We start from the raw sequence: 23,480 nt of genomic DNA, 5'->3' as shown, positions 1-23,480 counted from the left end.
CTTATATCACCTGAGCTGAGTGGTCACCGATATTCCCGACCCACTCCGGCTCCCATAGAGCTCGGAAGGCGGTCTCCCACCGACCGGGCTTTCTCGGCGGGACACTGCGCCGGTAAGCGAGGAGCGGATGTACCGCAGCGGGGGACAATGGCGCTTCGCCGACGGAGTATGCGGCCGGGGGGCTCCCATTAGATGAACGACCGACATAATACGCGCAGGCCATCCACGCTTTACCTGACCTTACCATATATGAGGGATTTCTCAGTATCGGTCATGTCTCGTAAAGTCGTCACCTAATCAACTGGTGGAGACCCGGTCGACTCATCATTTCCCCCGGAGGTTTTTCCATCAAATTTCTTGGCCGACGGCTCCGGCGGGATACCGGGAAACGGGCATGCTAACTTTTCTCTTCCCCCAAAGGTTAGTAGTACACATTGGGAGGGTTTTTCCCTGGCGGTTCAACCTGTTCATATATTCTACCGCGCCAAAAAAGATGGAATCAGGCGAGAAAACATGGAGAATAGAGGTTATAAAGCAGAGCCCAAACGCCTTTGAATTCTCACAAGACAACCATATCTTGCCCATTTCCCAATCGTGACATGTCCCGGAGACCCAGTTCCTCCCACTTTCCCGGCCCGCTTTCCGTACGGATGCTCGTTACGCGTTGCCCTCCCGAAGAAAACAGACAATTTGCCCTCTTCAACTTCATCTTCAACTTCCCTCCGCTGCTTCTTTAAAAACTCTTGTCTAGTTTCTCATCTTTGTGCTTTGCGGTCTCATTGACGGGAAATTTCACAATCGGGTTTCCGAGCCTGCGCTACCGTATCATACGTTCTCCCGGAAGATCGACCTCCGTTCTGTCGGGCTCTCGCCGCTGTCCTTTTTCTGTTGTTGCTGCTGCTGTTGCGGCGCACCCGTATCGACAATCGGCCGGGGGCTGACGCCGCGCAAGCTGATGTTGCTCGGCTCAGCGTCGTCCTCGAACGGATTTCTGCCGCCAGCCTTGTGGACACCTAGACCGCCGTCGTCATCCCGGCTGAGGCTGCGGCCCCGCGCCGGCTCATCGTGGGGGTTGGGAGTCGAGGCAAGGTTCATGCTGTAGCTGTTGTCGTTGTGGCCGCCGCCGCGGTACCCCAGCTCCTGCTCCTCGTAGTTTCCATAAGGACCGTAGGTCTCGGCCTCATGGCCCACGCGCGCATCCCACGCCTCATCCGGATCGAGCGGTCCGAAGCCCCGGCGCGGTGCACCAGCACCGCCCGAGGGCTGCTCGTAGGCTCCGGCGGCAGAGCGGTTGTTGCGGTTCTTGAAGGAGGTGATCTTGTCGTTGATCCAGCCGGCGATGCCGCTCGGCGCAGGGCGCGGGGGTCCGTATGACGGCGGCGGATCGGATTTTCGGAAAGGTATGTAGGAAGAGAGGGATGGGGGTGGAAGCTATTTTGTGCAACGCAGGTTAGTCGCGAGACAGAGCATGATGGGAATAGGATGCTAGGAAATGGGAGAGCCTTGTTACGTACACCTAGTCTCCGGGCGCGCAGTTGGGTGAAGATGACCCAGCCGGCACCGCCAACAATGGCGAGGACCAGGATGGCGATGACGATACCTCCAGCGGCTGACACCATGGTTGCGATTCAATTGCGACGATGCAAGGAAAGTGCGCTTGGCGTTGCGGGGGAAACTGCAGCGTTTCTCACCAGCAAGACGTCGATTCGGCAACGGCAATGGAAGAGTAGGTGATGTTGGTTGAAGGCGGGCGACGAATGATGGAGGTCCGGCTCATGGGAAGGCTGACGTGTGAGATGGACCAACCGTTAGCAGTGGTGGTGTTGGTGATTGGTGTGTTTCGCTGAGCCGCCTGTTCGTTTGGTCGCGGGAAGCTTTGGTTCTGGGCTGTGTGTGCGACACGGACACGGACGCCCGTTGGGAAACAAAGACGTAGATCGGGTACTTTGCTGAGTGAGAACCCGGTCCGGGAGAGGATGGGTAGAAAGCAGACGATACAGGGCAAGTAGAGAGGGGGAAGAGAGTGAAAGAGACGGTAGAGTGGAAAGTCCCGGTAACCTTCGCAGCAAAAGTATGATGAGATGAGGTGAGGTGAAGGTGGATTGAGAGGAAAGCAGACAAACCAGGCCCGGCGAAACCTTGTTTGATGAGGCAGCGTGCGCAGTGTGGTCCGGTGGTGGTGCAGGTGCAGGTGTCGCGCAAGACCAGGCAGGTGAGGTCAGCAAAGCAGTAGGTAGCCCCCAAGCTTTCAGCTTTACCTGAAGGTAAGGTAGCGTACGGATACTCCAAGGTACTCGGTAGTAGCCTGGCAAGAATGACCAACTCCAACAATGGTCGACCTTGCCTGAGCTAATTCGGCAGAGCGGCTTGTTTCCTTGGTGGAGGATTGGGGCAGGACAAATGCAAGGCAGCTACCTATCTACCTTAGTGTATCTTAGGTACTCCGTTTTCCGTACGAAAATGCAACAAAGTTGGCGCACAAGGATGAAGAAGGTGCACCCAACTTGCTCATGGTTGCAGCTTCCAATGGCACACCTGCCAATGAAAGCGGCCCTCGCGCGGTACCTACGGCCCCCAATCCTCTTTAGCTCCGCGGGCTCCGTCAGCGTCCCGCCCGCACCCGCATCACAGTCTCCATTCTTCCCTCTCCATTCTTCCCTCTCCATTCTTCCCTCTCCATCTCCATCTCCAATGATCAGGGCAATCTCTAGCTCATCCTCCACTTTACCTTGCTGCTCGCAAATCTAAGAAAACCCGGCAGCTTGGGGCCCTCTTCAGGTAGATTGCCTAACGCCATTCGAGGGCTGCTGTTGCTGCCCAATCATCTATACCTTGATTCCTCCAACTTGGTTACCTCGAGGTTCGTTTCTTAGACAGGGCAACGCAAGGAGAGACTGCGCGCGGGCTGAGTGCCAGGATGCGTGCACTCATTCCATCCAACACACTTCGCAGGGACCTTTTTCCAACAAAGGCAACTTGAGGGCCCGCGAGTCGACGTTTGACCCATGCATACCTTACACATATAAACAGCAGTAGTCGGAGACCTCAAGTTTACGCACCTGCTGCTGAACGCAGGAGTTGGAGGTGCTGCATGCCATTGAACCACAGGCGAGGATCCAATGACGTTCCTTTGGAGAGCTGCCGGGAACGAAACCAGCTTTGCGGATACAGAAAAACCCCTGCTTTTTCCTTGCTGGCGCCAAATTCGAGATCCAAACGTGGCATTCGTGCGACCCCCCGGCGCTATTCATAGCGCAGGCTGTATCTGGACGCGACCATTACCCCCTTGCATTTAGGTAGCTGAGACAGCAAAATATCTCTCCGGCCGAGTCCTTATCGCAGATGCCACCTACTGTAATTTTGCCTTTATCCAGGCAAAAGGGTACTGTCTGGCTCTTGGAGGGAGATGCTGCAACGTGGACGGATGAGCCAGGCGGTTACCTTTTAGCTGAGGCTGTACAAGACCCCCTCGACAGGAAGTCTTCCTCGTTTTGCTTTGATTTTTGCATCTTCAGTCTCCCGTACGGATGAAGAGGATGGGACTTTCTACTGCGATAGCGACTTTACCACCAGATGGCTCGAGCTCTCACGTACCCAAAGAACACGAACGTTCCCGCCGCACCATCTGCCAGGCCCGGACCCGGACCCGGGGGCCGGGACCCTGAGGCGCCCCTGTCAACTGAAACTTTGGTGCCACCACCCTAAGCCCGACACTTTACTTGACACTGACACTCGGCACGTTTTGATCCCAAGCTTTTTTGACAACCCTCAATCTACCTTGGTACCAAGAGGTCGTGACCTTCAAAGTGAACTAAGAAATGCGTTCCTTGTAGAATTCATCCGCCATCTGCTACTCCGTACTGTAATGCAATGCAAAGTCTACCTTCGTCTAAGGTACCTTACACTCCTGGGTATTAAATCAAACAAAATCACACAAAACACTGGTCCCAGAGCCCTCCGCTCTTGGCAAACCCCATACTATCCACAAACGCCCCGAGCTTGCACCGCCCAAGCCCGTCCGCGCCGCACCCGACGAGCGGAACCACCCGATCATTCACCAGAATCCGGACCAACTCCTCGTCCGAACCTCCGCCGCACTTCATCTTCTCCACGTACATGCGCGCGGCGAACGGCACCGTCCAACTGGCCGTGAACCCCTTGGTCTCCGCCACCGACGTCCGGTTCGTCTTGGACAGCGCCGCCGTCTCGTTGTACAGGCCCAGCGTGCCGTAAATCGCCATCATGTCGTTGTCGTGGCTGAAGTCCGCGTACAGCTTCTTGTCGAGCGGGAACGTGGCCGGGTCGGCGTCCAGCGTCGCGTTGGTCGACGTGCGGTCCACTACAGGCTGGCCCGTCAGCCGCGCGAGGAGCTCGTTGGTGAAGCCGACGCCCTGGGTCGGGCCGAGGGGGTTGCCCGCGTTGAAGCCGTAGTATTTGCCCAGCGTCTCGTAGTATTCTAGGTCCTTCCACTCTTCCAACGTGAAGAGGTCGCAGAACGGCGACTGCGTGCCGTTGACGACGGTGTTGAAGGGACACAGCTGCATGAAGGCGATGGTGTCCTCGGCCGTGAGGTTCGCGCCAGGCAGATTCTCATTGAGGCGGGTCGTGATGGCCGGCGTAAAGGCCTCGCGCCAGGGCACCTGCGCCTCGTCGCCGACCTTGGAGAAGGCGCCGTCCTCGAAGGCGGTGCAGAGGCCGTGGTCCAGGGTGTTGTTGACGCCCTTCTCCTCAGGGATGATTGTGATGAGGCTGACGATGCCGCCGTCCGGACCGCTGTGGCCGTCGGCGAGCTTGGCGCCGAAGAAGCCCTCGGTCCAGTTCAGCCCGGACTCGACGACGCGGTTCTGGCCCGAGGCGCGGATGAAGATGTCGTTGGCGGCCGCGAGGGGCTGGTAGCGCTTGTAAAACGCCTCGCCCGAGTCGACGAGCTCGCGCTGGCCAAAGGGGGTGAGCTCGTCGGCGCCGAGGGTGTACTGGTACGTCTTGATGAACTCGAAGCCCTTGCCGTAGTTTGTGACGTTGGCGTGGATGCGGTCGACGAGCGCCTTGTAGGTGGCCGTCTTGCCGGCGGTGGGGTCCCGGGCGCCGTGCCGGGAGAGGACCTGCGCGAAGGTGACCTCGCAGCCCTGCGGGGTGGCGGTGTCGATGTCGGACGGCACGGGGAAGAAGGGCGAGTACTGGCCCCAGAACTGCGAGATGGACTCGAGCCCGTTGCGCGGTGCCTGGCCGCTGACAAGACTGTTTGTGGTGTCAGTTTCGGGAAGTCTTTGATATGTGGCGGATTCATGCGAATCGTTTAGATCAGACAAAACCTACCTGAAGCCCAAGGCTAATGAGAGGAAGATAGCAAAAGCCATGGCGGCGATTGTGAGGTAGCAAAGTCGACGTTTTGGGTCTGGAGCGTGGCTCTCACGATACTCATCGACTTCATCCCTCTCCCCCTCCTCGTCAGGGATGGCGTTGTATTTATATGCCTTGCCCATCAGCAGGCCCCTCACGGACTCGTAGGCCGACGTAGCGACGTCGGCGAGTCGACCCATCGCGGCAGTTGCGCGGCGGCAGACAGGTAGACCAGCCTAGCCTGGCAGGAGACAAAAGACTGAGGAAAAGGGATCCAAGGTCCGCCAAGTGGTTCCGCGGGTCAATGAGTGAGCCTGCGTGCTTGCGTATGTAACGGCGAAAAGGGTCCGCCCGCTGCAACACTACACACCCTTGTTCCTCCCCCTCTCTTTCCCAGGTTCCAGGGGTCTGGTCTGGGTGAGTGGTATGGGGATGTGATGTCGATGTGAGGTATCTGCAAGGTACGGGTAAATGAGGAGCTGTCGAAAGGGATGTGCTTTCGTCTCGTGTGGCCTGGTTGACTGGTCCCGTTGTATGCAAGAAGGTAGTTTGGAAACAACGGCAGATGTCCGCTCCTGGTTTTCTTTCAGGGGAAATGGTCCGTGGGAACCTTGGTATATCAGACTGGACCTCTGCTTTATGTCTGCGGTATGTCTGCGGGTGCAGTACGGAGTACTACAGCTGGCTGAGCTGGCTGGGCGTTTCTCCGTTGCCCACGTTGTATGCCAAAAAAGCATGAGGAATAAGGTACGGGATTGCGTTTGCTGTGCTGGCTTAAGCGAAGAGAGAACGTTTCAACACTGCCCAGTCGGGGCCACGGCGTGCTCCTCTCGGGTGCGGCATGTCGGGCGGACATTAGCCCCAAACGTGGAGCGGGCCACAGCGGTGCCACTGCCCCTCTTGGCCCTCCTGTCACTGGCTCGCAGGATCGTAGCGCAGTCACGTGGGTCGTTGCGACGTTGGAATTGGAACAAGCTTCCATAAGCTTTTTTTTGATCTCCTCCTTGTCGAGCTTCTCTTCCCTGCCAGCTCCACCCCCAAAATACCGCACGGCGGATCCCTTCCCTTTCCTTGAGGGCTTTCAGGTTGTCTTACTCGCCGCATCTTATCGACAGGGAGAGAGGGGCCACCCCGAGCTAGAGGGGCCGAAAGAGGTGGATGAAATGGTGGTTGAATGAATAATACGTGTTTGGTATTGACTCGGTGTTACGACCTTCCAGGTTGACTTGTCTATTCCCAGTAAGGTTAACTCACAGCTAAGATCAGGGACCGAGCCTCTATGAGAACATAGGAGGCACAAATTCGCCGGGGGCCTCAGTCTGAATCAACTGATTGATAATCTGATATGATTGAGTGACCCGGTCCCAGAGCAAAAGCACAATCCATACAGCTCGGGACAGAGTGTCGTTCGCAACCCACATGCCGACGATGCTGACCACGTGAAATCTGAAAGCTGGGATGATTCGTGCAAGACCCATATGCTTCAACTGCCCAACGTCGGGATGTTTGATTACCTACGTATGCAGCTTGTCCCAACTTCGACATGTTTCAACCGACCTCTCAAGAAACGAGAGCGAGCTCGTTGATCGACACCAGGTATGACGAGTAAGTCGATGACGGATCAGCCCGCCTGATACAGTGACATCCAATCATCCTTACTCATACACTGCATCAATGCTACGATGAAATACAGCTCATCAGCCTGAGGTGGGGTTCAACACGTCGTCTCATGAGCGCCATCCTTATTTGCTCACAACGTCTTGACATTTTACGCTGATACTTATCTCCCTGACTGGGAATACGATCTCGTCTGTAGGCCTGACATCAGTTCAGTTGACAGACATTACGACAGTAGGCTTCAGGTTAAACTCAACCATGAAAGTACAGGGACAGCAGAAGAGACAAGCCGAGATTACTGTGATGGCAGTCTATACCAGAACTACCTACGGGTCCTTCCCAGCAGCCAACTACCCGACATGAAGATGAGTCTCTTAAGGAAGCAGAACGAATCCAGCTTCAGCCCCACACTCAACCTAATACCCTGCTTTCAAGTGCGGAGAACCTTTCTTCCCTGCTCTAAGAGCATGATGTCGTTCTTCAAGATCTCACGAGCAGACTTGCTCAGAGCGTCTTCGCCCGCGACCATCTCCAACTGCTCGGCCGTCATCTTAAAGACACGGTTTGCAGAGAGAACATTGAGAGGGCCGTCCTCCGCGCCGAGAAGGAAGTAATCGACGACCTGAGCACAGATCATATCCGAGAAGCGGGCACTCGCAACCTCGTAATAGCTCTGCAAGACATCATGGATAACACAACTCGTCGCACTGGTGCCCTTCTCGTGGGTGACTTGCTTCTTCAAGTCTTCGTATCGGACATAATCGGCCGGTGCGTATTCGAGATTTAGGGAGACTTTGAGGTTTTCGAATTTCTTGGCAGATCTCGCAGCCTTGATCTTGTTCAGAGCTCTGTCAAAGGCAGGATTATAGGTGATGGAGCGACCCTCCCTCTCCACATGGATCAACAACTTCGCCTGATCCATTGCCACCTGATATCTGCCAATCAGATTCTCTAGGATTGAGGACCAGAGCGCGTCAAAGACCTGCTCATCATTGCAAGACTCTTTGACCACACCGTGGATGAAGTGGTGAACAACGAGAATGGCGTTGCTGACATGCCCCAAGGTGATGGACTCCCATTTCTTGGATTGCTCCTTGAAGGCTGTGGGCAACATGTGACTGCCGAACTATTGATCTGTTAGTTTATTACGCATGGGACAACTAGATGTCAGTGATTACTTACAGTGCCCATCTCAAAGCCACGGGACCTAAGATACAGCTGCTCGAGATGCTTCAGAATGCTGTCTTTTAGAGGCGCAGGGCATCTGCAAGGGTCCGACAGAATTGCATCGAGTTCACCGTACTCATCAGATGGCACTGGAAATGCGATTCTGTAGAGATCATCTCTTGTAGCATCCTCATCCTCGCTGCTGTCATCTTCGTCGTCGTCTGAAGAGTCCTTGGGTGGAGAGTCGCCATAGTCATCATCATCCTCGGATCGAGAGCCTTCCGTGTCATCCGACTTTTTCTCAACAAGGTCATCGAAATCGCGAGTGTGCGCTTTCTTGAAGAACATGGAAGAGAAAGCCGTATTCATTTCGCGAATTCGAGTGGCGAGGCGGAGTTCTGAACGCTTGTCGAAGACGGGATCGCCAGTGTAGTATGCATCCATACCAAAGTTCTTCAACTCGGTGAAGCGACTCACAATCTTGCCGAGGTAGGCTCGCTGCTCATCGGCGGTGCTTCGGGGCTGTCCGAGGTCCTTGAGCTTGGTCTTCGCCTCGGCAAGGCGCTCATTGATCTCACGTCTGACCTTTGGGAACTCGCTTTTGGTCCGGTCCATGAGCAGTTCACGCAGCCGTACGCGCAACGCTGGGATTCCCAAGCGGGACTTATCGAGTCGGGACCAGGGCTCTTCAGAAAAGAACGTCTTCTCGTCTGCATCACGATCCTCTTTGCTAGAGGAAGCGTCGTCGGCGCCTCGGTTCTTGACGACGTAGTAGCCCAACTGAATATCTCGTCTCTTACCTCGGACGAGGTCCATCGCTGCTTCTCGGGTGGCGTTCTCGCTTACAAGATCAGGCTTGGTGAGGACACCCAGAGTGCGCTTGCCCTCGGGATCAGCTTCAGCGGCATAGGTCAGAATAGTCTGAGTCGCGACATCGACGTTGCAAGGGATGACTGCAAGTATGCTAGGTGATTCGTGTTATCAATCATATAGACCTGGGAAGACGAGAAGGGGGCTCACATGGTTCTGGAATCCTTGATGTAATCTTTCACCATAGACTTGACCAAAGCGACGTCTCTGGCTGTCGAAACGCCTGGGCACGAGGTTAGAGAAGAAGAATAAAGGCGAGAGACAGCACAGGTAATCTCATACCATCTTGAGCATTCTCAAAGATGCCTTGCGACGCATGTCAGCTGTGGGCGCCATAAGCAATGTTGATTGGTCTTACCAGGAACGTCAATGATTGTCAAGTGCTCCTCATCGGGGCCGCAAATCTCAACGCGAAGAACATCCTTGCTGAAGGCAGCACCCTCGGAGTTCTCGGCACTCTTCAAACCCATCACACCGGCAGCCTATGGTAACGGTTAGCTAAACTCGGCTATGACTTGGAGCCTGTAGATAGAGAAGACGACGCAAGAAGTCTACACAATGGACCAAAGATGAATTGAAGAGCAAATAATGAGATAGACAAGCAACATACCTCGCGGAGAACATCCGCAAACGTCTGGCCCTTGAGGTCCTTCAGCTCACGTCGGAACGACCTAGCAAGGTCGGCTCTCTCCGAGGTGGCATCGTCAGGCTGGATGGTAACGACGATGCTGGGTGTATGTTCTCGACGACAGACGATCTCGGTAGCATGACGTGTGCAGAGTCCGACCGATCGGGGGAAATAGTATCCAGTGAGACTCTCGAGAACGCTGGACTTTCCAGAGGACTGGTCTCCGACGACGACGAGCTGTTGGCGTGCGGCATATGTCAGCATGAGGCGTCATCAGAATCATAAGATCAGGTACCTGAGGGAGGGCGATCTGCCTGGAAATTCCAAGTTCTCTCAACTTGTCTATCTTGTCCAAGAGGTTTCGGTTTCCTAAGCCAATGGCCTGCGTCTTGGAATGAGCAGGTCTCATGGCGTCGGAATGGGAGGAATATGGCGGTCAGCGATGATGTCAGGAGTTTTTCCGTGAAGCTTGAGAATGAAGACGTTGTATGAGGGGAAGAAGGAGAGGAAGTTTCTGGAGACCAGGAAAGATTTTGTAAGATGTTCCTACTGCGTTTGTCTTCCACCAGCGTCGCACAATATCTTCCACAAGCTGCTTCGCAAAAAGGGAACTGCCTGAGGCATAGCTCAAGCGGCTGGGAACAAACGCAGGCGTCAGAAGATAAAAGCTCTATGAATGACTGTGAAAGTGCAAAGCCGTCCACAATTAGGCTCCACGGGTATCTGCTCAGCTCGCCTAAGAATATTCCGACATGGCTGCCTGAGAGATACTATGTACGGGTAATATTCCTAGCGGTGGAGCAACTCGGCTACAAACGCTTTCCGTCAACGTGAGTGAGGGTCCACTGAGGTTGAAGCTCAAGGGTATGGAGTCTAGACATGTGAGTGTAATCCTTGATTGATGTTCTGCTTACCAGGAATCAGGATAGTTGAACACAGTCACGCGACAAGCTAAAGGCTGCTTTCATTGTCTTGGACCATGCCATGAGGTCCTCTGATTCCATTGAACAACGTTCTTGCTTTTGGATAAGTGAGTAACTCCCGTCATGAGGAGACAAGCGCCTTTCAATTAAAGGAGTATCTGCTCAAAGCCGCACCGTCACCATTCTCAAGTCATCAATGCCTACAGTTTCCAAACCCATTTCCTTCCCCCTTGAGCGCGATCTGCAGTCGCCTCTAATCTCATCCAAGCCACAAAGATGGCTGCTGCAGCCATTAAAGTGCCCACCATGACACCCATCCCCATGTAGTCACCCGATTCCTTGATCTCACCGTGCCCTCTGACCAGGGCACCAGCCACTGGCGTTCCAATCATGGAAGCAACTCCCATGATCATGTACATGATCCCCGTAATCTGCGGCATCAACTCCATACCGAACAGCTCAACCAGAGCCGGTGGGAACAGGCTGACGTATGCGCTCGCGAAAATGCCGTACAGGACTGTAAAGCTGACGAGTAGCGACCTCGCCACGGACTCATGGCCCATTCCTATGGCTATGCTAGGAACCCATAGCCCGAGAGTAACGGCGGCACAGATCACAGTTGTGAGAAATAACGCGTTGAGTCTTCCGATGCGGTCTGCCACGAGCCCAATGGCAATCTTTCCCACAGCGTTGCAGGCGTTGTTGACGGCAGTCAGGTTGGCACCATCGCTGTCAGAATATCCCAAGGTCTTGGCGTATGACGCAAAGAAAAATGCGGGTGTGTAGTAAGCCGCGCTCTGGCAGAACATGCTGAGACTTTGCGCAATGAACTTGCGTTGCGTGACAGTCTTCAATGGAGGCAGCGGGACCTTGAACATCTTCTTGAGCCTAGATGTCGTCGCGTTCTCATGACGTATCTTGGCCGCCATTACAGGTTCCCAGGTGAGAACTGCTCCACCTGCGCATACAACCGCAGCACCGAGGGCACCAGTCATGCGAAGAGTGTTTTTGTAGCCCAACTTCTCAATACATGCCACGAGCACCGGGGCCCAAACTAGACCGCCAACGCCGCTGCCCGCAGAGACGATACCCATGGCCAGCGCTCTGTGCTTGTCGAACCAAGTCGGGACGACGACCATTGACGGGACGAATGAGAGGCAAGATCCCACTCCCATCAGGAACCCCTGCGTAATCTGGTAATGCCACAGCTCCCGACCGAAGCTTGCCAGGACGTTGGCCACTCCGACAAGCAGACCACCGGCGCACATGACCTTCTGAGGGCCAATCGTTTTCGACCATGCCACAACAACAGGTGCGCAGATGGTCATCATTGAGATCGCGAGGGTTCCGATGAGGTCGAGCCGGGCGGCTGTGGCGCCGGTGAATGGGGTGTTGTCCTGTAGAGCCATCGTCTCGTAGTGCGCCTGATAGATGCCGAAGCCGAACTGCAGGCCACCCGTCATGAAACTTATCATGAAGGCAACAAGAACAACGCTGATATAACGGCTAGGTGAGGTCAGCCTATGTCTTCGAATCAGGGTGGGATTGGTGTGGTGATCGCAACAGGGAGCAATGACCTTTAGCCTACCCTTTGCTATGATCATATTGTGTGTCTTTCTGTTCCGGAGGACCAGCTTCCAAACGGTTGTTTGATATTGACTCGTCCTTATTCGACGCCATTGTTGTCTAAAGAAGGAGGGCGGGGGTTGAGTCGACACTTGGAGAGAGTTGACCAACTAGGGACTCTCTCAGACGATGATCGCGACTAAAATACTAAGAAGAGCCAATTGGCAGCGAAAACAAAAAAGCAGATTAACAAATACCATTGAATTTAGGAAACCATCCGTATGCTTGAAATATTTCAAGATGCGCCCTTCGCTAGTCTGACGTGTTCGACATCAAAAACGGGTTGAAAGGTTGAGACATTGCAGAGCCCCACAGCTCTTCGCTTCTATTCGCAAGTGAGTCATGGCCCCCCGGCAAAGGCTTCGGCAACTACTCGATGGGCAATTTCACTAATGTATCGCTTAATGGTTTGGGTATAGTTCTTTTTTTTAGCGAACAGACTGAGCTGTCAATTCGGTACGTAATAGGGAGTTGACTGCTCTCAAGTTTCTTGTTAAAGCTTTTGCTTGCGCATTTTTGCTACTGCATTGTAGATCCCTTGAGTGGAGCTTCTTAGCCGCATAACCGTTGGGAACCACATACAAGAGAACTTCAAGTCGAAGCACCAACTATGAGGAAGAAAGAAAAGGCGATGATAGTCGACTAGGTACTCTTGATCACAGTCTAGCATCAAAAACACAGACCGGATCGCAGGACCACCATGCAGACAGAGGCATGAGCTTTTCTTGAAAAGTGGAATCCTAAGTGACGATGAAAGCTTGCTAGCATTGTGACCTACTGAGAGCTTTGTTCACTAAGCCATTCAGGCTATACTCTTATTTCTAAGTATTCGGCGTTTTGAATCACTTGACCTCATGATTCATGTTTTAGTTCTGTCAACTCAATTCCAATTCCCGTGCAACACTTCAAGTTCACGAATTTTACATATGGCAGCAGGGAATGAACAGTAGCATGTGCTAAGAAACTACAACCAAGTCATATGTTGCACTAGTCTTACTTACTCTTGCTGTTGCCAGACGACTACAAAACTACAATTGTTTCAGACTTACACTGTTTAGGGCATATGCTGCCAGAAGACAGTTCCTGGATGGGAAAATGTTCGTACCGACTTGGGGAAGCATATTCTCTGTATTTTGAATTGTCAAGACATGTCGCCTATTTAGTCTAATAACATTCTTTGCGTGACAAGCTGTCTAAGGGTTATACAGATAGTAAATCAATATCTAAGAATCAAGGAAGTCTTGTTGTCCAGAAAGTCCAGAAAGTATTGGCCAGAAGCAGACGATGAATATATCCATTTCCAATTCCAAGTCGATTTCGTGCTTTGAGCCAACCGAGAGATTCTATCATAGTGACTGATGACACTACTGGCAGCCAGGGCAGACGGCCTCGACGTACTCGAGGTACTCCTTGGCGTAGTCGACGTTGCTCTTGGACGCGGAGCAAGCGCGCTTCTCGATCCGGAAGAGGTCCCTGGCGGAACGTCTGCGCGTGCACGAAGCGAACTGCGACCAAGGGGCCTCGCCCCAGGCCTGGTGGTTGGGCGGGAATGCGGCGAGCTTGTACTGCGCGCCGCCGGTGCCCATGTTGCTGTAGATGTTGCCCTGGTAAAAGGGGTTCAGCTCCTCCTTGCCCTTGACGCCGCCGCGGACGGGGGTCCAGCCGATGATCTGGTTGTCCTTGATGCCTCCGAGGGCGGCGAACTCGGCCTCTTCGGGGTACGGGTTGTACTTTTGGAGGGTGGCCTGGCAGTCAATCATGTTGGGAGCCGAGTGGATGCGGTAGATGAAGCCGTTGCCGCCCAGGAATCGGCTGACCCAGGACTCGGCCAGCTTGGGGTCCGAGGTCGTGGACACGTAGCCGTCCTCGTCCTTGCTGGCGCCGCTGGGGGCTCCTTTGACGTGGTTCCACAGGCTGGTGTCTGGGGCGGCGACGCCAAAGGTGGACTGACCCTTTGGCAAGAAGCCCTTGGAGGCCTGGATGGTGGCATAGTTTCTCGAATCTGCGCGGTAGAGGTCGAGACCGTTGCAGAGGAAGGCCCAGAAAGCAATGAGCGTCAGCCCAAGCATAAGAGGTTGTTGTCTAGCCATTGTTTAATGGTAAGGGGAGACGGTTCAAAAGAATGTGAAATTGTTGTTCAAACGATTGTATTGTAAGAGAGTGTCAGGTCAGAGGACTGGATCTGTACTGATTCCGATCTGGACATGACTACGGATTTTGACTGGTTTATATCTTGAGTCTTGATCTTATAAGTCAACCCCGCTTGACAAGAAATCTAGTAGATACAGGTCGCGGAATCCGGTATTTCCGCAAGGCGTTCAATGAAGTGCTGTTTCGCGTGGAACGGCTGACAATTACACGATGACTTCAACTTTGGAGAGTCATGTCGAGACCAGTCTAGTATGAATGCAGACGCATGAAAAAACAAATAGATTGGTTGTATACAAAGAGTTCAGAGGCTTTACGGGTATTCGTATTCTTACAATACTCTTTACATCTTTGCCAAGACTACTCTTATTGGTTGTCAGCTTGTACTCTGCTGCGGGCGATGGAATCCGAAACCGACGGAGCCGGAGTCGGTTATGAGACGGAATCGGAGTGATTTGTAAAACCGCACTTGTCCATCCCGATAAAGTTGGAGAATGAACAATATAATCTATAATGGCAAGACCCAAGTCGAGGGAGGAGATAGCTTCGGGTACTGCTGGGAGAACAAAGGAACAACTCCCTTCTCGAACAATGACCTCCGAGTGTCATGGCAAGCCAACCTTGACAATGTGGCGATCACATACTGTTCGTGGTACACTGCCAAGACCCCGATAATTCATCTGATATTGTCCAGGTCTTCGATGAAGCCCGAATGACCCGTACAAAGACAAAATAGGGTTTAAGGCTGCGCATGTCCATCCCAGATGGAGTCTTAAATGCCCAAATAAAAAAATCTCAGAAACCTCCTGAGGCTGATGCTGGGATCGCCAACTTACAAAGACCTCGTATGCATCGGGCCGAACAGCAGACAAAGACTGGGTCCAATACACGTTCATCTTTATAATATCCCCATTCCAAATAGCTCCAAACTTACACATCACATCGATACAAAATCAAGTAACTCCATTGCACGATCCCAATTTCCTTCAATCCACCAATCCATCCAGAACGTACCCGGCGTATCCTATCTTTCTCTCTCAACTCTACCTCTTCATCATGGGCAACGCTTCAACTTCCATTTCCTCCCCTCCGCCGCCCAGCGAGTCAACATCCAAACGCGTCACCGGCTCCAACTGGGGCGACCTGCATCCCATCGGCAATCCCGCCACGGCGGCCTGGCACCTATGTATCTCAGGAACAGACGCCGCCAAGCTCCTCCTCGGCTACCAGCCGACGTCGATGGACGATCGCTGGATGAGTCGTTCGGACGGGCCAGATGCGCAGGGCACGATGGTGGTCCATGTGTACCGGAGTTGGACCGGCCACGAGCGGTTTCAGATCAGGGCATCGACCCGAGCAGTTTCGGATGGGCCCGGACCCGCGGACGCGGCGGGAGAGGGGGCTGACGTCGGGGCGGAAATTACGGAGATTATGTGGGATCAGGGTGACGGTCCTGTACAGGTCGGCGAGCAGGAGGCCAGAGACATGGTGACTATGATTTTTCGTCGGGTGCTGGGTTGTAAATTAGAGCAGGCGCCTTGAGTCTATTAGATTGGAACGCATGAGTATTAGGTGATGAGATCTTGGCACGGCATCTTCTCTCGCAACTAGGCTATGAATTAAGGAGGGTTTTCTTACACGTACAACTCTTCTAATCATTTTTTGGCCCCCGATCGTGCACCCTCACTGCCCTACCTATGGATCCAAGCACGTTCCATCATCGCCGAGTATCTAAAAAGTCCGTCTTCCGTCCGTTATTAAATAGTGGGGTAAAACCCCGACTCCGCGGCTTGCGTCTGGCGGGTGATGCATTATGCGGAATCTATTTTGCGGGCGAGGGTGCCTTACGCTATTCAAACTGGTTGTTCAGTAATCCTTCTCAACTCAAATACTATAATCAATTTGACTTTTGCGCCTCTCGAGGCTCCCCCAAGCCTTTGCTTGACTCGGTGAACGACGACGAAATATCCAAAACTGTAGTTTACTTTCTTTTTTTTGACTGAGGCAGTGAACAAGTGACTCGGAGGTCGGAGATCTCGGTTCAGGACTCTGAGATGTAATCTCACTCAACTCAAAACAGAGTGTTATTTTGGGGGCATTGTCGGATTCGCAAATGACTTACACGACTTGATGCGGTGATGCCAAGATGTATATGGTCGAGATGCCTTCATTTGAAGAGTATAAGTATTGACAAGATTGCCGCCGTCACTCGGTCAAAAGCTCCCTCATCACACAGCTCACACTGCATCTTACAGTCTCTCACTATCACAGTCACTATCTCATCATCACTTTCTTTTACAGTCTCTGACACCCATTCCAATCACTTACATCCCCAACTTCTTCAACTCAACATCGCAAAGGTAGGATAAAAGCCCTCGCTCCAACTGTCCCCGCTTCAGATCACCAAAAGGCTGACCATCCCATCTCCCACAGATGCAATTCTCCACCCTCTTCCCCACCATCCTCCTCGGCGCCTCCTCCGTCGCCGCAGACTACTGCACCCAGGCCCTCGACCCGGAGACCCGCAAGTCCAACACGGGCTTCCGCTTCGAGAGCGTCGACAACGCCAACTGGAAGTGGCAGTCCCGCGAACTCCAGGTCGTCACCACCCTCAACCAGAACTGCCAGATCCACCAGGGCGGCGGCGGCGGCGCCTTCGCCGCCACGATCTGCATCGATTTCGACGGCAACTACGCCTGCTGGGTCACCCCCGCCAAGAACCAGGTCTGCGACCTCGTGTTTGAGCAGAACGAGGCGCCCATTGATGTCTGCAAGAGCATCAAGAACATTTGGGGATGGGTTGCTTAGACGGTGTACTGTAAGAGCTTGGCTACCTTTTTCCGAGTTGTGACAATGTAGCTAACGGATTCTGAGCTTTTCTTGTCAAAAAGTACAAACACGGCAGTTTTGGGACGAAGTTTCTCTTTTTTCGGGATGACGGGAAGCGAGCTGATCCGACAGTCTGCTAGAGGCTCTGCAGAAGACTTTGGCCTGTTAGGAGGATTGACGTGCCTGTAATCTCTGAGAGCAGAGTTGCTGTTTCTGTTACTCTATTCCACAACTTGTTAGAGTGATAGCGGTAGAAAGCATTGTGAATTCATCAAACAACCATGGTTTTCCAACTATCTTTCAACTTCATCGTGTGAAAGTTGATTCTGAGCCATTTGAGATCCACGCTCACGACAATTGATCAAATCCGAGCTTAATGCGACGAATCCGATATATACGCGTATCTCGGGAAACAGTTAAAAACGTCCTTGTAAAGCTTGTTTCTGTTTCAGAATATTTCCTTGAAGAGGTTTAGCAGATCGGGTTGAACGGTCTGACGCGGGTTTCCGATTAAGCTGGGGACCCCGGCCCGAAGACATGTCGTCGGATTTGAGCCCCGATGTTTTTTTTCCGCCGAAGAAAAAATACTGCCCCCTACCTGTCCACTTTCGGCCCGTGCGTCCGTCGTCCGCAACCTCCTACGACCGTCCTGACTACGGAGTACAACCACATCAGTTCTCTAAACAGACACGCTAAGATGAAGGTGTAGACCTACCAACATATCTACTCACTCCAGCTATACCCTCATCTAACTCTTTCCGGGGCTCCCACCCGTCTCGCGCAGAGACGAAGCCGGCAACAATGGCCGTAAAAGCTCTCATCTCAACCCTAGAGGATGAAATTCTCGACCCAGAAGAGGGTGCGTTCATCCATCCTACTACCTAACAGGCACCCCGCAGCAACCGACTTACACGGGAGATCCTACGTATGCGCCAAACAGAGACCTTCTTCCTCTTCTCCCACAACATCCCGTCCTCGAACCTGGGCTTCATCGACCCGAAAGCCACCGAACTCTCCCTGACGCTGGCGGGCAGAGACTTCACGATCCACCAGTCCCCCACGGTCCTCTCATCGACCCGCGCCGGAGGCACGACCGGGGCCGGTCAGTATTTCTATATTCCCCCCCCCCCCTTCCGAATCAACCATCACAGACCTCCCTCATTTCGCGGCCCTATTTCGCGGTACCCCATCCTTCCATCCATCAAATCTCCCCTTTGTCATAAAAGTCAAAAACTTACTCTCAACCTCACTCATATCATTCTCCATGTCAATCCTGAACCCCCCTTGTCATTATAGGTAGTCCCACAACCTACTCTCAACTTCACCCTCCCACCCTCACCTTGTAACACCTCCCGAACCGCTTAACCCGACTCATCTAAATCTTCCAACCCCCTGAACTGCAACTGACTAAACAAAAACCAGTCCTCTGGAAAATAACCCCCCTCTTCGCAACCTACCTCTCCTCCCCAACCTCCCCCTTCACCCAGCTCTTCACACCATCCTCAACAATCCTCGAACTAGGCTGCGGCATCTCCCCGCTGACAGCCCTCCTCCTCGCCCCGCGCGTCGCCCGCTACGTCCTCACAGACCAACCCTACGTGTCGCGCATGATCCACCAGAACCTCGAAGCGAACCCCCTTCCCAAGTCCGCCTCTTCCTCTTCCTCTTCGTCCTCGTCAACCTCTCGCCGTTCACGAAAAGCAGCAGCAAGCTCATCAACAGCAACCTCCGCAACAACATCGTCGTCACCAGGAACAATCTCCTTCCACCCCCTAGACTGGGAACTCGACACCCCAGACCCCTCCCTCACCGGCGTACCCCCTTCTACCGCAAACAGCTTCGACGTCGTCGTCTGCTGCGACTGCATCTACAACGAGGCCCTCGTCGAGCCACTCGTCTCCACCACCGCCGACCTCGCTCGGTTACGTGTACGTGCCCAGCAGGAGGACCAAGACCAGGACGACAACCCCTCCTCCTCTTCAACAACGGCCCGGTCCGAGCCGTGCGTCTGCATCGTGGCGCAGCAGCTCCGCAGCCCGGACGTCTTTGAGGAATGGATCGGCACGTTCCACCGCGACTTTCGAACCTGGAGAGTACCGGATGCGTTGCTCCCCGAGGGGTTGAGGATCGAGGCTGGGTTTGTGGTGCATGTTGGGATTTTGAGGGAGGCTACGGTGGATTTCTAAATACTCCGTTGCGTAGCTTTATATCAAGCAGCGTATTAGCATCATCACGATATCCTCTTGAAGCTATGCAGACTTGTAGAACGGGTCCCACGAATGGTTCACAAGTGAAGAATGACGTGTTGCGAAAGCTCCGTTATTGTGACGAACTGCGCATCTAACTTGAAAACTTTTTCCCGCAGCTTTTTTATCTCGGGAAGAGAAAACAAAATGCCACGTAATAACCAAATCCCTCCCTTATTCTTTGAATAATTCCCAAATCGCCGCCAGCATGATGAGAAATGTCATCTCTGGACAAGATAAGATTGCCCCTTTGCAAAAAAAAAAAGCCGTAACCCAGATTCGTATCGTAGACACGTTACATGATTTAAACTCCCTAGTTTCCTAGTTTTGAAAAGCCAATCCAGTTTTTTGTGTTTTTGTTTGCTCTTTTTTTTTCTTTCTGTCTCCGAGTACCTTACCACTCAAGAGGCTCCTTCTTGGTCTCACCCCGGTTCGTCTTGGGGACGGGGACGGCCTTGGCGAGGAGGCGACCGGTCTTGGGATCTCTCTTGAGGTAGTTGGTGCCGTCGAGCCAGGGGGTGAGCTGGGACATGCGGCGCTCGTAGTCAGCAATCTTGTCGTTCTGCTGCATGGTCAGGCCGATATCATCGAGGCCGTTAATGAGGCAGTGTTTCCGGAACTCCTCAACGTCGAAAGAGGCGAGGGTGTTGCCGTCGGCGTCCTTGATGAGCTGGTTGGGCAAGTCGATCTCGACTTCGCGGCCGGCGCGCGCCTCGGCGGCAATCTTCTCCAGCTTCTCCTTGTCCTCCATGATGATTGGCAGCATGCCGTTCTTGAAGGTGTTGTTGAAGAAGATGTCGGCGTACGAGGGCGCGAGGACGCAGCGGATGCCGAAATCGTTGAGGGCCCAGGGGGCGTGCTCTCTCGACGAACCGCAGCCAAAGTTGGGACCGGTGACGACGAGGATCTTGGAGCTGCGGTAGGGGTCCTTGTTAAGAACGAAGTTGGGGTTCTCGGAACCGTCCTCGTTGAAGCGGAGGGCGTAGAAGAGGGCGTTGCCGAGACCAGTGCGCTTGATGGTCTTGAGGAACTGCTTGGGGATGATGGCGTCGGTGTCGACGTTGGACATCTCCAGGGGAGCGGCGATACCCTTGAGGTTGGTGAACTTGGGAAGACCAGCGGAGCTACCGGCAGAAATAGTGTTGGTGTGGGGTTCGTTGTCCTCGGGCTGGTCGGCGATGGCCTCCTTCTCGGCGTCGCTCTCCTCGACCCGCTCGTCAACCTGGGGTTCGCTGTCGGGGGTAATGGTGGCCTGGAGCTTAGGGCTCGTCTGGTAACCCTCGAGCTTTCTGACGTCAGCCAGCTTGCCGACGATACCGGCAGCAGCAGCCATCACGGGGGACATGAGATGGGTGCGGGAGCCGGCACCCTGGCGACCCTCAAAGTTTCTGTTGCTGGTGGACGCGCATCTCTCCTTGGCGGCCAGGATATCGGGGTTCATGCCCAAGCACATACTGCAACCGGCCTCACGCCACTCGAAGCCGGCGGCCTCGAAAATCTTGTCCAAGCCCTCGGCCTCGGCCTGAGTCTTGACGAGACCAGAGCCGGGGACGACCATGGCGCGCTTGATGTTCGCCGCAATCTTCTTGCCCTTGACGATGTGGGCCGCGGCGCGCAAGTCCTCGATACGGGAATTTGTGCAGGAACCGATGAAGACCTTGTCGACGGGGATGTCCTCCATGGGGGTTCCGGGGGTCAGGCCCATGTACTCGAGCATTCTGCGGCCGGCGGCCTTCTTGTTCTCGGTGGAGAAGGTCTCGGGGTCGGGGACGACGCCGGTGATGGGAATGACGTCCTCGGGACTCGTGCCCCAGGTGATGGTGGGGATGATGTCCTTGCCGTCAATGAAGACATCAATGTCGTACTTTGCGTCGGCGTCGGACTGGAGAGACTTCCAGTACTTGACGGCCTTGTGCCACTCGTCCGAGTTGTACTTGGGGGCCAGGGGGCGGTTCTTCAGGTACTCGAAGGTGATGTCGTCGGGAGCGACCATGCCGGCTCTCGCGCCGCCCTCGATGGACATGTTGCAGATGGACATGCGGGCCTCCATGCTGAGGCTACGGATGACTGAACCGCAGAACTCGATAACGGCACCGGTACCGCCAGCCGTTCCGATCTTGCCAATGGCGTGCAAGACAACATCCTTTGAGCTGACGCCGGGGGCAAGCTCTCCGTCGACCTGTATCCGCATGTTCTTGCTCCTCTTGGTGATCAAGCACTGGGTGGCGAGGACGTGCTCGACCTCACTGGTGCCGATACCGAAAGCCAGGGCACCGAAGGCGCCGTGGGTCGAGGTGTGACTGTCACCGCAGACGACGGTGGTGCCGGGGAGGGTGAAGCCCTGCTCGGGACCGATAACGTGGACGATACCCTGGCGCTTGTCGCCGAGACCAAAGTATGTGAGGCCAAAGTCCTTGACATTCTCCTCGAGGGTCATGCACTGGACTCTGGAGTCATCTTCGGCAATGAAGGAGCCAATGTCCTTCATGCCTTTCCGTGACGAAGTGGGGACATTCTGGCCAGCCACATGTTAGCGATTGGACCACCACTACGGAATTGAGATTGGGCGGGCGAAAGCGATGCTTCTCGCATGTGCGCGCGTGTGAGAGATTGTGTGGAACAAGAAACTTACGTGATCGGTGGTCGCGAGAGTGCAGTCCGGTCGGCGGACCTTGCGGCCTGCATTCTTCAGACCCTCAAATGCTTGCTGCAGCCCTTTGTTAGCGAGATGTCATGGTGGGGTCGATCAACCGACGTCATCCGAGCCGGAGTGCGAATGCGGCGGCTGCGGATAGCGAAGGGGTTACGAGGGGAAGCAGGAGAAAAAAAAGCCAGAAACAGGAGCAAGCGTCAAACGTACAGGAGAGGTGACCTCATGCACGAGATGTCTGTCTGCATTGCGTCTCATTGTTAGCAAATGAATTCCTTCCCTTTTCTCCGCGCAGATCCAAGATCCAGATCGTTCGCAATGGGGGGAAGAGCATGACGCAGAACTTACCAATGTACAGCAGGATCGTGCCGTCCAACTTCTCGTCTACGACGTGGGCCTGGAGGACCTTGTCGTAGAGAGTTTGCGGGGTGCCTTCGGCAACGGGCATTTTGTGCAACTCGGGGAGACGGGGAGGAAAAGCGATGCAATTTCAAAAGCAGGTCAGGTCGGCCTCAATTCAAAGGACCTGGTTGGGTGTTGCGAGGGTGGTGGTTCCCAAGCTTCCTTGTAAAATCAAGCTGGTGTGAGAGCAGCCGATGGATGCGAGTGTCTGCGAGTGTGCGTGCGTGTGTGACTCTGTTTGTATGGTGATTGGGAGTCTAGGTAGTGGATGACGGAGAGGGAGAGGGTTTGGTGAGAGAGATGAGAAGATGGTTCGTTGGGAAGAGAAGCGTTTGGAAAGGGAAGAGAGGGAAAAAAAAGTAGAAAACGTAGAAAAATCCTGGGTCGGAGGAGAGGTGTGGTCAGGGGTGTGGGGGAAGAGCAGCTCAATATGTATCTGCCGGACCAGGAGGCCTTCGTCCCTCTGTTGTGTCTGAGGTCGGTGCTTGCCTCTGCTTAGAGTTGGGAACACCTGAATCAAATTGCTCCGTAATAAGAGACCTAGTGACTGAGAGAGAGAGAGAGCGAAAAAAGAACAAGGTACGAAATCGGAGCGAGAAAGAGGTGCCAGCTTGCAAGGGCGACAAGGAAGAGAAAGCACGTAGGTACACTTACGCCCGCCCGCCCCTCTTGCAAAAGTGCCCGCAAACCGCAGGTACCTCGAACCCTTTTTTCCCACTACGCACAACACACCAAATACATCAATCTGGCTACAAAGCTACTGGTACCTAGAAAACGAAACAATCAACTGTGACTACTACGTGGGTGAGGCTTTGGGACGAAAAAGTTCCCAAGTGTCCGATGATCGGAGGCGCCAGCTCCAGCCAGCAGTGGGTCCTGGCGACGGAAGACCTGTGAACGCGGGGTACAGCGCCCTGATTTGCAAATGACGCCCGCGGATTGGCCCGTTGCCGCAAGGTGCCCTGGCCCGGGGGTCCCGCATCCCACTTTGAACGCCCTGAGAACCTTCCAAATGCTGCCATGAACATTGAACT

At 54.0% G+C, this 23,480-nt stretch overlaps 9 protein-coding genes across 9 annotated transcripts; 3 read left to right on the top strand and 6 right to left on the bottom strand.

Moving 5' to 3' along the window:
* Positions 1-825: 825 nt before the first annotated feature.
* Positions 826-1,619, bottom strand: CPAR01_04846 (uncharacterized protein; the record flags this gene model as incomplete). The annotated part of the gene is made up of 2 exons (XM_060489126.1): positions 826-1,431; positions 1,515-1,619. The coding sequence occupies 2 exons, from the start codon at positions 1,617-1,619 to the stop codon at positions 826-828; spliced, it is 711 nt and encodes a 236-aa protein (XP_060353332.1).
* Positions 1,620-3,929: 2,310 nt separating this feature from the next.
* On the bottom strand, positions 3,930-5,540 carry CPAR01_04845 (histidine acid phosphatase; the record flags this gene model as incomplete). The annotated part of the gene is made up of 2 exons (XM_060489125.1): positions 3,930-5,238; positions 5,317-5,540. 2 exons carry the CDS (start codon positions 5,538-5,540, stop codon positions 3,930-3,932), a joined length of 1,533 nt encoding a protein of 510 aa, XP_060353331.1.
* A 1,847-nt stretch (positions 5,541-7,387) lies between these two features.
* Positions 7,388-10,031, bottom strand: CPAR01_04844 (dynamin family protein; the record flags this gene model as incomplete). The annotated part of the gene is made up of 7 exons (XM_060489124.1): positions 7,388-8,083; positions 8,140-9,088; positions 9,145-9,217; positions 9,277-9,300; positions 9,353-9,476; positions 9,605-9,859; positions 9,918-10,031. 7 exons carry the CDS (start codon positions 10,029-10,031, stop codon positions 7,388-7,390), a joined length of 2,235 nt encoding a protein of 744 aa, XP_060353330.1.
* A 714-nt stretch (positions 10,032-10,745) lies between these two features.
* On the bottom strand, positions 10,746-12,149 carry CPAR01_04843 (uncharacterized protein; the record flags this gene model as incomplete). The annotated part of the gene is made up of 1 exon (XM_060489123.1): positions 10,746-12,149. One exon carries the CDS (start codon positions 12,147-12,149, stop codon positions 10,746-10,748), a length of 1,404 nt encoding a protein of 467 aa, XP_060353329.1.
* A 1,386-nt stretch (positions 12,150-13,535) lies between these two features.
* On the bottom strand, positions 13,536-14,261 carry CPAR01_04842 (cholera enterotoxin subunit A2; the record flags this gene model as incomplete). The annotated part of the gene is made up of 1 exon (XM_060489122.1): positions 13,536-14,261. The coding sequence occupies one exon, from the start codon at positions 14,259-14,261 to the stop codon at positions 13,536-13,538; it is 726 nt and encodes a 241-aa protein (XP_060353328.1).
* A 1,114-nt stretch (positions 14,262-15,375) lies between these two features.
* Positions 15,376-15,861, top strand: CPAR01_04841 (uncharacterized protein; the record flags this gene model as incomplete). Its single annotated transcript, XM_060489121.1, has 1 exon — positions 15,376-15,861. One exon carries the CDS (start codon positions 15,376-15,378, stop codon positions 15,859-15,861), a length of 486 nt encoding a protein of 161 aa, XP_060353327.1.
* Positions 15,862-16,752: 891 nt separating this feature from the next.
* Positions 16,753-17,127, top strand: CPAR01_04840 (uncharacterized protein; the record flags this gene model as incomplete). Its single annotated transcript, XM_060489120.1, has 1 exon — positions 16,753-17,127. The coding sequence occupies one exon, from the start codon at positions 16,753-16,755 to the stop codon at positions 17,125-17,127; it is 375 nt and encodes a 124-aa protein (XP_060353326.1).
* An 822-nt stretch (positions 17,128-17,949) lies between these two features.
* On the top strand, positions 17,950-19,334 carry CPAR01_04839 (uncharacterized protein; the record flags this gene model as incomplete). Its single annotated transcript, XM_060489119.1, has 3 exons — positions 17,950-18,007; positions 18,089-18,250; positions 18,571-19,334. 3 exons carry the CDS (start codon positions 17,950-17,952, stop codon positions 19,332-19,334), a joined length of 984 nt encoding a protein of 327 aa, XP_060353325.1.
* Positions 19,335-19,788: 454 nt separating this feature from the next.
* Positions 19,789-22,492, bottom strand: CPAR01_04838 (3-isopropylmalate dehydratase; the record flags this gene model as incomplete). Its single annotated transcript, XM_060489118.1, has 4 exons — positions 19,789-21,909; positions 22,027-22,101; positions 22,255-22,286; positions 22,393-22,492. 4 exons carry the CDS (start codon positions 22,490-22,492, stop codon positions 19,789-19,791), a joined length of 2,328 nt encoding a protein of 775 aa, XP_060353324.1.
* Between the last annotated feature and the right edge of the window lie 988 nt (positions 22,493-23,480).

This window comes from Colletotrichum paranaense (assembly GCF_030867605.1).
Source record: "Colletotrichum paranaense strain IMI 384185 chromosome Unknown Scaffold_3.1, whole genome shotgun sequence".
Lineage (NCBI taxonomy): Eukaryota > Fungi > Ascomycota > Sordariomycetes > Glomerellales > Glomerellaceae > Colletotrichum > Colletotrichum paranaense.
The sequence above is the reverse complement of the archived record's forward strand: the minus strand, read 5'-3'. Positions and strand labels throughout refer to the sequence as shown.